A 12,447-nucleotide genomic window follows, 5' to 3' on the forward strand; every position below is an offset into this window, starting at 1 on the left:
ATCTAACCATCCTGCTGCGCTTCTCTGATTGCATGTTCCTTTTGACTAATCGGCCATATTTCTTGAATTTACAGGGACCTCCTGGTACAGATGGCGTTCCTGGGCTCCCTGGCCGGCCTGGAAGAACCGGACCCCCGGGTTCTGCTGGCCAGCGGGTAAGCGAATTCTGAAGAGAACAAACTGACACAGAGATTTGAACTTTTGTTTGAATGTTTATAATGTCGATTTTCTTCTTTCCCAGGGTACTCCAGGTGGACCAGGAGATATGGTAAAACTTCAGAAATGCCAACATGTGTTTCACTGAATGACTGAATAATTGAATAATTTTACCAGGGTCCTCAAGGTGTTCCCGGTCCAAAAGGACAGAGAGGAGAACGAGTAAGATTGTGGTCAAATGGATTTAGACGTTTATTGCTCTCACACCTAAACCATGTCTACACGGAGCAGGGTTCTTTTAAAACCAAGGATCCTGGCCTAATACGTCGGGGGGGTCCACACCAGCACGCTTGTAGAAAAAAAAAGCTTCCACAGCCAACCACAATCATTCATTTTTAAGTTCATTCATGTCCAAGAGTTTAACAGGACACTCTCCGTTAGCATGAGCCTAATGCTAACGCAAGACATGGAATTCACATGTAATCCATCTGAAAAATAAATTAGCCAGAAGCATTCCTATTCTCTTTAGAGCCCAAAATGTGCTAGATGAGTAGGCTCTCCAAACACTTTACAGTGCATTGATTTTGCCATATCTCACCTATTGTGCGGAAATCTGAGGAAACACATATAAAGGCCAGCTGCATCATCTGATGGTCCTTCAAAAGAAAGCAATAAAGATTATCCATGAAGCCTCTTATAGAGCTCACACAAATGAGCTATACATCAAATCTAAGTTTTTAAAATGTTATGATTTGATACATTTCAAAACTGTCCAGATGATGTACAAGGTGCATCCAAATTGTCTTCCGCATAAGTGGCATAACTTACAAATTCGCTTCCAAGCGAGGGAATTGAATTATTGATTTGAGAGGGAACAATGTTTGTAACTATAGCCATGCCAGAACCATTTTAAAATCATTTTCGATTCCAATCATTGGAGCCCGCCTCTGCAATGCTCTAGACCCCGCACTGACTAACACGGGGACCCGAGCAGCTTTTAAGGAGAAATATAAAGAACTTACTCTATACTAGAGATGTCCCGATCGATCGATCGGGTCTGATCACGTCATTTTCAAAGTATTGGAATCGGCAAAAAAATATCGGCCATGCCTTTTTTAAATATATATATATATATATATATATATATTTTTTTTTTTTATTAAATCGTTTTCTAATTGTATTTAACGTTACAGACTTAATATGTAACACTCATCCAGAGTCTTTAGTTTAGGCTTAAGGTCGGGTAATCAAATTTATCCCAAAAACGGCGGTAATTATTTTTTTAAAAAATGTATCACGTTAAAATATTTAACGCAATTAATGCATGCGCTGCACGACCCACTCACGCATTGTCGTGCTCAATCTGTAATGGCGCCGTTTTACCTATATAGAGAGATAAAAGGCAGCATACAATGAGTAGAGTGAATTTTGGCAGCCTTTGGAGCCTTTTTTAAATTGGCTAAATCCTTACAAACCCTCTCCCTACGTCTAGAAATGTCATGGGAAGCAATGTGGGAAAGCAAGGTAGCAATTGATTATTTTCTTAACACCTTATGTTATTTCCCAACGCAGAGACGATATATCAATTGGTAGCACTACGCACAGTCATGATTCCACTTCCCATCATGCATTTGGGTTGAATGGCTGCAGTATCATTTACTGAAAGCTCAACAAATACACTAGATGGCAATATTTAGTCACAATATACAAAGTCACAAGTCTTTCTATCCGTAGATCCCTCTCACAGAAAGAATGTTAATAATGTAAATGCCATCTTGAGGATTTATTATCATAATAAACAAAAACAGTACTTACTGTATGTACTGTATGTTGAATGAATATATTCGTCTGAGTTTTATTCATTTTTTTCTTAATGCATTGCCAAAATGTATATGATCGGGAAAAATTATCGGGAATGATTGGAATTGAATCGGGAGCAAAAAAAAAAAAAGCAATCGGATCGGGAAATATCGGGGTCGGCAGATACTCAAACTAAAACGATCGGGATCGGATCGGAAGCAAAAAAAACATGATCGGAACAACCCTACTCTATACCGTTATAGAGTCTGACCTTTAGCATGGGTAAGAACTGGACAAGGTTCAAAATCAGAGCGTTAATCCAGACACACACACACAAACACTACATAGTGTTCCCATAAAAAAGTGGAGGAGAAGGAGAGACAAAAGATAAAGTGAGACATAACAAGCCTTAATAATCAGCTCTGTCAAAACGACAGAACATCAGATGTTATTCATCTGCTGACATAGGCGAACGCTGTGTAGTTGTGATTAATTTTGTACCAATCTTATGCGTCATGGAACTGCTCAATTGGTCTGTAAGTGTCTTGGACAAGATCTTTTCAACAATGCAACTGGAAGATTTCCTAACAGAGAAATTCTCACCGAATCCATGAGCAAACGGATGATTGACTGAATGACCCAAGTGCCACGTCTAATCAATGACTACTGGGAAGATAATTCATGTGTAAAAAAAAAAAATTATATAGCACTTGTATCACAATGTGAAATGTCTACACTATCATGCGAAGATTTGCGTCCTTTGGTTTACTGGGGACTTTTCTTCGGGTGAATTATTCTTATCGCAATGCTATATTGTAACTGTCAATGATATCGATGATGATGACAATAAACAATAAATAAAGACCAATGCTATGCTAATGCTACGAGTTACATTTAGTTTGTCATGATCACACATTTGAAGGCTAACGCAACATTGCATATTTTCTCGAGTCAAGAAAACAAATTTTCCCGTGTGTGCAAGCCTGGATGGAGACGACACACTTGTGAGTCGGGGGGGGTTGTATGTGCAGCATTTCATAAGACACAACCAGACACTGCAATGATGCAGGCTAACTTAATATAAAACATTGTGAACATGTGACGGAAACTATTCTTGTCTTGTGGACAAAAACTGGCATTCGCCCGATGATTTAATAGTCCCCCGAAACACGTTTTTAGCTCGTTATCGTCTCGTCATGAAAGTGTTGACGAAATATTTTCGTGATCATCATCGTTGACGAAAACAACACTGATCTCTTGTGACAAAGGGGCAAAGTTTGTCGCAGTCAGTGACATGTCCAGTTAAATCTTCAGTTATCAGTGTCCACATGTTGGCGCCACAAATGCAGAATTCGCACATCTTCACTCTGGGCGCAGTTTTCAAGAAGCTTGTGGATGATAGGCCAAACCGTAGAAAAAGTTAATCTTTTTGCCAAATACCCTGCTATGTGTAGACATGGCCTAAGACATGATCATTGCCTGTGTGAATTTCTGAACGAATCACAATGCGTGTTATGCATCCTCACAGGGAGAACCTGGGTATGTGATAGCAAGCCCAGATGCAAACTTCATTCCTGGGCAAAAAGGAGAACCCGGATCCTCGGTGGGCCTCATGCGCAAAATAAATAAATGAATACAAATTGAGATGAGTTTTGGTTTAACAGAGTCTAATCATGTGACAGGGTCCTCCAGGATCGCCTGGTGTTCCGGGAGTCATTGGAGTCCCTGGTCTGCCAGGCCCAGTTGGACCACCAGGAATATCTGTCAAGGTAATACAGTGGGATGAAAAAGTATCTGAACCTTTTGGAATTTCTCACATTTCTGGATAAAATCACCATCAGATGTGATCTGATCTTTGTCAAAATCACACAGAGATGAATAAACAGTGTCTGCTTTAACTAAAACCACCCAATCATCTATAGGTTTTCATATTTTAATGAGGATAGTATGCAAACACTGCAGTGCAGACGCTTCCTGTAGCTGCAGATCAGTCCGGCTAATCGATCAGGACTAGTCTTGGCCCATTCTTCTTGACAAAACGGCTGTAGTTCAGTCAGATTCCTGGGATGGCTGGCATGAATCGCTGTTTTTAGGTCATGCCACAGCATCTCAAAGGAGTTCAAATCTGGACTTTGACTCGCCCACTCCAGAATGTGTATTCTGTGTGTTCTTCTGAAACCATTCTGAAGTTGGTTTACTTTTGTGTTTATAATCATTGTGTTTTTGGGGAATACATCCTCTTTTTAGCTTCAACTGTCTGACAGACGACCTCAGGTTTTCCCTCAAAACATCCTGATAAACCTTTGAATTCATTCTTCTATCTATGATTGTAAGTTGTCCAGGCCCTGTGGTAGCAAAACAGACCCCAATCATGATGCGCCCTCCACCCTGCTTCACGTTGGGTATGAGGTGTTGATGTTGGTAATCTGTTCCATTTTTCCTCCACACATGAGGTTGTGTGTCACTCCCAAACAATTCAACTTTAGTTTCATCAGTCCACAAAATATTTTGCCAAAACTTCTGTGAAGTGTCCAATTGCCTTTTTTGCGAACATTAAACAAGCAACAAAGTTTTTTTTAGACAACAGTGGCTTTCTCCACCGAGTCCTCCCATGAACATCGTTCTTAGCTATAGTTTTACATAGTTGATGTGTGCACAGAGATACTGGACTGTGCCAGTGATTTCTGTAAGTCTTGAGCAGTCACTCTAGGGTTCTTTTTTTACCTCTCTGAGTATTCAGCGCTGAACTCTTGGCGTCATCTTTGGTGGACAGCCACTCCTTGGGAGAGAAATAACAGTGCCAAACTATCTCCATTTGTAGACAACTTTTCTGAATGTTGAGTCATGGTTGATTGATGAGCATCCAGATTTTTAGAGATGGTTTTGTATCCTTTCCCAGCTTTATACAAATCAACAATCCTTGATCGCAGGTCTTCAGACCGCTCTTTTGATTGAGAAATGATGCACATCAGACCATGTTTCTCATCAAGACTATTCTGACCTGGTGTGTGTTTTTATAGTGGGCAGGGACGCTTTAAACCACTCATCAGTGATTGGAAACAGACCTGACTTCAATTGTATGGTAAAAATTAGTTTCACTTGTTCTTCAAGTCTCGTTAGGCAGAGGGTTCACTTAATTATTTTTTTTCCCTTCCCATCCACCCTGCAGTCCGCCGCGGGTCACTGGCTGGACGCCGGTGTATCGGCTGGATATGTCTCCTGCTCCGGTGGGGGACCCTGCTCTGCCCTGGGCTTGGTGGGCTGCTGGGGGTCCCGCGGCGTGCTGTGCCGGTTGGGGGGGCTGTTGCTCGTGGGCCGGGTGGGCGGACGGGGGAGGCGGCGGGCGTGGCGTTGGTGGTGCGTCCCCTCTTCCTATTCCTTAGGGCCGGTTGATGGGAGCGCAGGTGACCCGGGAGACAATGGCTCCTCTGCTGGGCTGCTGGAGGAGGGATGCACTGCGCTATCCCCCCCCCTCCCTCCCCGGGCTGGCTGGGTGGGGGTCGCGGCCCTGGGTTGGCGCCTGCGTGGTGTCTCCGCTCGTCTGTGTGGCTGTCGCGTGTTTTGTGGGGCTCGCGTGCGGCTGGATGTGATTGGGCGCGCTCGGGTGGGGGGTCCCGGCGCCGGGACTGGCAGTGGGGCGGCGTAGGGTCGGTTGCCAACGGGCTCACACTCACAAAGGATTCACACGATTACTGGGTTCTAGATCACAGCGCTGATTTGTGTACACTCTACCCCTCAATCACTTAGCTGATAGACTTCCCCACCCGCCTTCCCTTCTTTCCCGGGTCAACAGGCCCCCCCACATGGTGTCAACAGGAAATACATCTAGCTGACGATAGCACCAACATATTAATAGTTAGTGTCGGTGTTCAATGTATTTCTTGTTGTTGTTTGTGTTTCTTTTCTTTCTTACGTTTCTTTTCGTCAGTCCCCCCATAACCCCTTCCTGTTCACTGTTTTGTCATAATAAACGAGATATGTTGAATGATGACAATGGGAGTAAGTCATATTCTCAATGTGAAACATTAAAACTGTTCAGACCAACCAGACACTTAGACTTCCTTTCTCCGTGTCAAACAGCCAAACAGGACAGGTTTAAAAAAAAAAAAAAAAAATTTTTATTCCCTTCTGTCATTGTTTGCGCAATATCCTCATTAAAATATGAAAACCTATAAATGTTTGGGTGGTGTTAGTTAAAGCAGACTGTCTTTACATCTGTGTGATTTTTATAAAGATCAGATAACATTTGATGATTTTATGGAGAAATGTGGGAAATTCCAAAAGGTTCAGATACTTTTTCATACCTCTGTATAAATATGAGGCATATGCATGACATTTTCTGATTCTTGATCAAATGTTCTGTCTTTTGAAGGGCGAGCCAGGTGAAAAGGTACACATGACGGCTGTCATTAGTTGCTGTCGTTCAACTTGAAATGACATTTGCCATTCAAAAGGGTTTGCGTGGGAAGCCGGGAACGAAGGGCGACACCGGAGAAGCTGGAAGTCCAGTAAGTCTGGATATTAAATTAAACAAATATACATACAATATGTGACAATCTTTTTCCGATTTTAGGGAATCGCAGGCTTTCCAGGACGTGCCGGCGTCGATGGCTTACCGGGTGTGAAAGGAGAGAAGGTGACGGTGTCCGCAAAAATTCTCATTCTTTTGCATTTCTGAACTTTAAAGTGCATGTGACACGAAATAATACACGCGGTATTTTATGCTCCTGAATGATATGGACCGCTTGGATGTGTGTGGAAGCGATCGCTATATTTATTTAGTTTTTTGAATCCCGCGCCATGAAAATGAGTGACTTCCGGCTCCGGTCTTGCATTGAGGAGGAGGGCGCTGTGACGTGTACGGGTGAAGGCGTCCTCTTCACTAAACAGCCGTACTGTTGTGTATGAGGACTAAGGATTCATCTGATTTTTCGGATTAATACGTTTATTTTTCGCATCACTCCAGCCAAACGGCTGCAGAAAAATCTTGCTTTATGAGGGAGAGGTGTGTGCGCCTTTTTAGAGTTTCAAAAGGTTCCCATTCACCGTGGATATCGGCCAAAACAAGCCCTACTACTGAGGGACTATTGGACTTACGAGGAAGTGAGTAAATACCTTGTTTTGTATTATGTCAAATACGAATACAGCGATTACAAAGTAAACACTACAAACTTTCTTTAAATAAAGGACTACTTACGTTTGATCATTGATAGGCATATAAAAAGCTCTCCTCATGCACATTAGCTGCACGACAACTGTAGCCGCCCTCCTCTGGGGAACGAACTGTAGATTTCTCTCCGCCGGGCAGTTTGCCGATCCGCGAAGACAATCGACAACCCAGTCGTCATGTCAAATAATCCGGGCTAGTTATGTGTGATTTTCCGCTTCGAAGACTTTGAAACATCACTCGGTTCGGGTTAGCATGTCGGCTAGCTGTCACGCCTCTTGGTTTGTTTACATTCTCCGAAGCCGGGGAAGGGATATAACATATGTCCGATTTAGGTGTCATAAAATATCGTTCGGGAGGTGACAGTTGACAGTTTTGACCATTATGGAGTAATTTTGCCATGTCGTCCTGAATAAGTGCATTTTATTATTTCATATTCCATTTAGCACAAGACTGTTATTTGTCATGACCATGCCATTTATTTAGCAATTGGGGAAAATACTTTGATAAAAAGAATATCCTGTAAAAATATTGAAGTAGAGACAGAAACAATGACGTTTTCCAGCTCTCTTTGTCACGTTTTCCTCATTGTGAATAGTTCCCCCTCGACGGACTGACTGGTCCTTCTCAAGACATTTATTTAGCTATTGGGGAAAAAAATACTTTGATAAAAAGAATATCCTGTAAAAATACTGGAGTAGAGAGACTGAAACAATGACATTTTGCGGCTCTCTTCGTCGCGTTTTCCTCGTTCTGAATAATTCTCCCTCAATGGGCTGAATAGTAAAACCGATGAGCCTATTCACCCGCTGACACCATCCACCTGTTGGGGACGCTAGAGCCCTATAATGGTAGGCGTGGCTAACCGGCATATTAAAAGACTAATTTCTCGTCATCTACGCTTTGCTAAATTGTTGTATATAGTTAAATCATGTCAAAATATGATTCTAATTCACATAATAATGCTATTTAAGACTTTTTTTCTCCTGTTGTATGCTCTTTAAACCTTTACAGGGCGAAAATTGTGACACCTTACATGGAGCTCAAGGAACCCACAGAGAACCAAGAGAGAAGGTTCTGCATGCAATGTGAATGTTTTTGCAACCATCTTAGCACAATAATTAATTGGTAACTTTTTGCAGGGAAAAGCGGGTCCAATCGGTCCAAAGGTAATTTGTATTTAATTTTAACTCAATGGTTGTTAATGGGTTCATTTGAATGACGTTTTTGTCTTTTTTTTTTTTTATTCCAGGGAGAAATTGGGCCACAAGGTGTCCAAGGAGCCATCGGACCTCGGGTTGGAATCTCCTTGATCATATTTTACACTAAATGAGTTAATGCTAACAATTAGCATTGGAAGAATTCACATTTTATTTGGTCTGCAGGGAAAAAAGGGATTCAAAGGCGAGCAAGGGGACAAAGTAAGTCCTCGCACTTCCAATAATGTTCATTAGATGGGGAAAAATACAAAAGTGTCCTGATTAGTTATTTTCAAGGAAACATCTCATTAACTTGGCTATTTTACCGTGGCTTAAAGTGAGTCTAATATGAACAAATGCATTTCTTTTTAGGGGGAACGAGGAGAGCGGGGGCTCGACGGAGCGCAAGGACCCACAGTGAGTGTAAAAAATCACTATGATGCACTTTATATTTGACTCAAAAAGGCTTAGGCAGAAGCATTAAGGTAAGAATTGGCCAGGAATATTGTCGGACATTATTGTTATAGCGGGTCAACCCCTCCCGCGCCTCTGTGAGAGATGCCGGTGATTACACATGAGACGTCATCCAAATCGTCAAAGCTTCAATGGGTACCTTTCATACATGGCACATTTTGTCCCGCGTCACTGATTTTAATTTCAGGCCCCCCCCCCCCACCCTTCACCCTACTTCACCTTGCCTCCCGTCCAGATGTTATCTCCCTTTTTGTTTTAATGCCTTTTTTGCTAGATGCCTATTGAAAAAAAAGTCACAGATAAGCGCTAATTCCGGAGATGAATTCATTGAAGGAAAAAATACTTGAAATTTGGCTGTACAAAGAAAATCCTGTTTTGTTGCTGTGAACGTTTTGTTTGTTCAGGGTCCAACGGGGCTTATTGGAATCAAGGGTGATGAAGGACCAAGAGGAGCCCCTGGAGACGCCAATGGTGTAAGACCATTCTTTATATTTTAGGCGGAAAACACCAGAAGTATTGGCACCCCTGCAATTCTGTCAGATAATGCTCAATTCCTCCGTGAAAATATTCCAATTACAAATGCTTTGTTAGTAATATTTTCATTGAAAAAACACAAAAGAGAATAGAGAATAAAATTGAATCGTTTTCATTTTACTAGGGCTGACAAACGATTAAAATTTTTAATCGAGTTAATTACAGCTTAACCCTTTAACACCGAACGTTTCAGATGCGACACGTTTACGCATATCATCTTTCAAGCCTCGTAACGCTGTAATTACGTCACCCACGTGCCCCTGATTGCTCTCGTTTGAAAGTACGGAAGTTGATGTCCACACCAGTTTTTATTTGAAATCAATCGACCAAGTAAAACGGGAGATAATGTCATTTGAGTTTTATAGTTTTATTGCACTCATAAATATGCATTAAAACGCTACATGGACCATGTGTCTCTCTCCATATTTCCATCATTTCTTGTCCTTTTTTCAAAACTGAAAGCAGCACAAAAGACTACATATCCCAAGAGCCGTTGTGATGTCAAGAAGGACGAACCTAATGTGAACATTTTTAATAAATTGACAAGTAAGGCGCCAACTAAGGGAAAGGAGGCACGCGGAGCAAGCAACGGCCGGTTGGATTGAGCGAGCGACTTTGAAACGTGCAGAATTAATCAAAAACTAAATTTAGCGCAAGCTAATGCATTATTTCATTAACTCAAGGAATAGGATGAGCTGTATTTGTCATTGTTTTCCTCGGATCAGTCGGCGTCTCAGCAAGTAGAAGTGACAGCAGCGCGCAAACGGTGGATGAGTAGGCTGTGTGACATTGTATGTGACGTAGCTTAGTAACATGTTCGAAAACAAACTTTATCGAGTGCGCAAAAAAAAAAACTTTATTGGGTCGCATGCCTAAAAAATTTGAATTGAACTGAACTACTTGTCAGTATTTTTGAAAATACTTTTTTTTTCAATGTTATTTTTTCTTCATGATGAATCTTTTCAATTTTTATATAGATGTGTGTTCGAGAAGCTTGATTGCATGTACATACAGTATTTGTTGTATTTAGCATTGAAGTCTAGCACCTTGGCTTTATGATATAAGCATCTAATGTATGTGTTGAAACGATAATGGCTAGCACGCTAGTCAGTTAGCCTGCTGTGTCCATAATTCTCGCGCAAGCGTTCGACTGCAATGTATGTCTTTTTGTGGCTTCCCGGTAACTTGAGGTGAGGCATGAGAGAGCATAAATAAAGACACAATGATTTTAATGAGATATTATCGCGTACTTATCTTGTATCGATCCAAAAACTCAGTAGCATGTATCACCAAGTGTCAAGACATAGCTGTGAATGGCCTTTGTGGGGATTTTATGGGTGAAACACGGTAATATCACTAGGGGTCGCGATGCAGAAGTCACACACAAAGAGGAATGGTCGAGATTTTCTTTTTCAAATATTTACCCTTTTCAACATTTTTTCAATCTTTTTTGTTTGGATCGATTATTTATCGTCTAAAATATCAGGGAAAATGCGACAGTAACAAAAAATAAATAAAAATACCATTAAGCGATAGTTATGAGGTAGATATCTGTGACATATTTACAGACATTATTTTTTTCATTGTGACGGAATTTGCTTAATAGTTTAAAATATGCGAGTGAATTTTTTTCAAACTAAATATTAGACATCAATTAATGATTCTAAGCTAAAAATTATAGACATTTCGAATAATAAATACTTTTAAAGGCTGGGTTGAAACAAAAGCGGTTGCGCCGTGTCCGTAAACGGGTGTCTCCAGGGTAAAACGGACAAATTAAAAATAGTTCGGGGGCATCATGCGCAACATTTCTTTTGGCTTAAAATACAGCAGTTTATTTGAAAGAGGGGTGCAAGAGCAGAAACTGCTTTTTTTCGCCTTGTGTGTGTTTTCCGCCATAAATACAGTGGGGCAAACAAGTATTTAGTCAGCCACTAATTGTGCAAGTTCTCCCACTTGAAAATATTCGAGAGGCCTGTAATTGTCAACATGGGTAAACCTCAACCATGAGAGACAATGTGGGAAAAAAAAAACAACAGAAAATCACATTGTTTGATTTTTAAAGAATTTATTTGCAAATCAGGGTGGAAAAAAATTGGATTTGCTGATGGAAGGAGATTTTCACTCAAAATCTCTCGATACATGGCCCCATTCATTCACATTCCCATTCAGAAAAACAGCCCCAAAGCATGACGTTTCCACACCCATGATTCACAGTGGGTATGGTGCAATTCAGTATTCTTTTTCCTCCAAACACGAGAACCTGTGTTTCTACCAAAAAGTTGTATTTTGGTTTCATCTGACCATAACACATTCTCCCAGTCCTCTTCTGGATTATCCAAATGCTTTCTAGCAAACCGCAGACGGGCCTGGACGTGTACTTTCTTCAGCAGGGGGACACGTCTGGCAGTGCAGGATTTGAGTCCCTGGCGGCGCCTTTGTTACTGTGGTCCCAGCTCTCTGTAGGTCATTCACTAGGTCCCCCCGTGTGGTTTTGGGATTTTTGCTCACCTTTCTTATCATTTTGACGCCACGGGGTGAAGAGGGAGTTGAAAGTCCGTGTTGCCCAACGACACCCCCAAAACATCACTGCTCTAGAGGAGATCTGCATGGAGGAATGGGACAAAATACCAGCAACAGTGTGTGAAAAGCTTGTGAAGAGTTAAAGAAAACGTTTGGCCTCTGATATTGCCAACAAAAGGTACATAACAAAGTATTGAGATGAACTTTTGGTATTGACCAAATACTTATTTTCCACCATGATTTGCAAATAAATTCTTTAAAACTCAAACAATGTGATTTTCTGTTTTTTTTTTTCCACATTCTGTCTCTCATGGTTGAGGTTTACCCATGTTGACAATTACAGGCCTCTCTAATATTTTCAAGTGGGAGAACTTGCAAAATTAGTGGTTGACTAAATACTTATTTGCCCCACTGTATGTTTTGTATCTATTTCATTTTCGTTGCTTATTATTGTCTTGTCGTCATAGATTATTGGTCCGACTGGCAAAAAGGGCGTCCGGGTGAGTGTGTTCTGCTGTTTACACCATTTAGTTAAAATCCGTCTATGCAAATGATTATTGTTTTGGAACATGTTCTCCTCTGGGCCCGCCAATC

The 12,447-nt window shown here is 41.2% G+C and overlaps 1 protein-coding gene across 8 annotated transcripts in view; it reads left to right on the top strand.

The window, feature by feature from the left end:
- col7a1l (collagen type VII alpha 1-like) overlaps positions 1-12,447 on the top strand; it is a 120,164-nt gene that overhangs the window by 56,171 nt on the left and 51,546 nt on the right. For all 8 annotated transcript variants that reach the window (XM_057855882.1, XM_057855885.1, XM_057855879.1 and 5 more), the window contains 15 exons: positions 75-155; positions 242-268; positions 334-378; positions 3,485-3,559; positions 3,639-3,725; positions 6,329-6,346; positions 6,411-6,464; positions 6,530-6,592; positions 8,138-8,197; positions 8,266-8,292; positions 8,376-8,420; positions 8,509-8,544; positions 8,695-8,739; positions 9,201-9,269; positions 12,321-12,353. In XM_057855882.1, the coding sequence (XP_057711865.1) occupies positions 75-155; positions 242-268; positions 334-378; positions 3,485-3,559; positions 3,639-3,725; positions 6,329-6,346; positions 6,411-6,464; positions 6,530-6,592; positions 8,138-8,197; positions 8,266-8,292; positions 8,376-8,420; positions 8,509-8,544; positions 8,695-8,739; positions 9,201-9,269; positions 12,321-12,353 (765 nt within the window). The remainder of the gene's footprint in view (positions 1-74; positions 156-241; positions 269-333; positions 379-3,484; positions 3,560-3,638; positions 3,726-6,328; positions 6,347-6,410; positions 6,465-6,529; positions 6,593-8,137; positions 8,198-8,265; positions 8,293-8,375; positions 8,421-8,508; positions 8,545-8,694; positions 8,740-9,200; positions 9,270-12,320; positions 12,354-12,447) is intronic.

This window comes from Corythoichthys intestinalis, chromosome 13, assembly GCF_030265065.1.
Source record: "Corythoichthys intestinalis isolate RoL2023-P3 chromosome 13, ASM3026506v1, whole genome shotgun sequence".
In the NCBI taxonomy this organism is placed as follows: Eukaryota; Metazoa; Chordata; class Actinopteri; order Syngnathiformes; family Syngnathidae; genus Corythoichthys; species Corythoichthys intestinalis.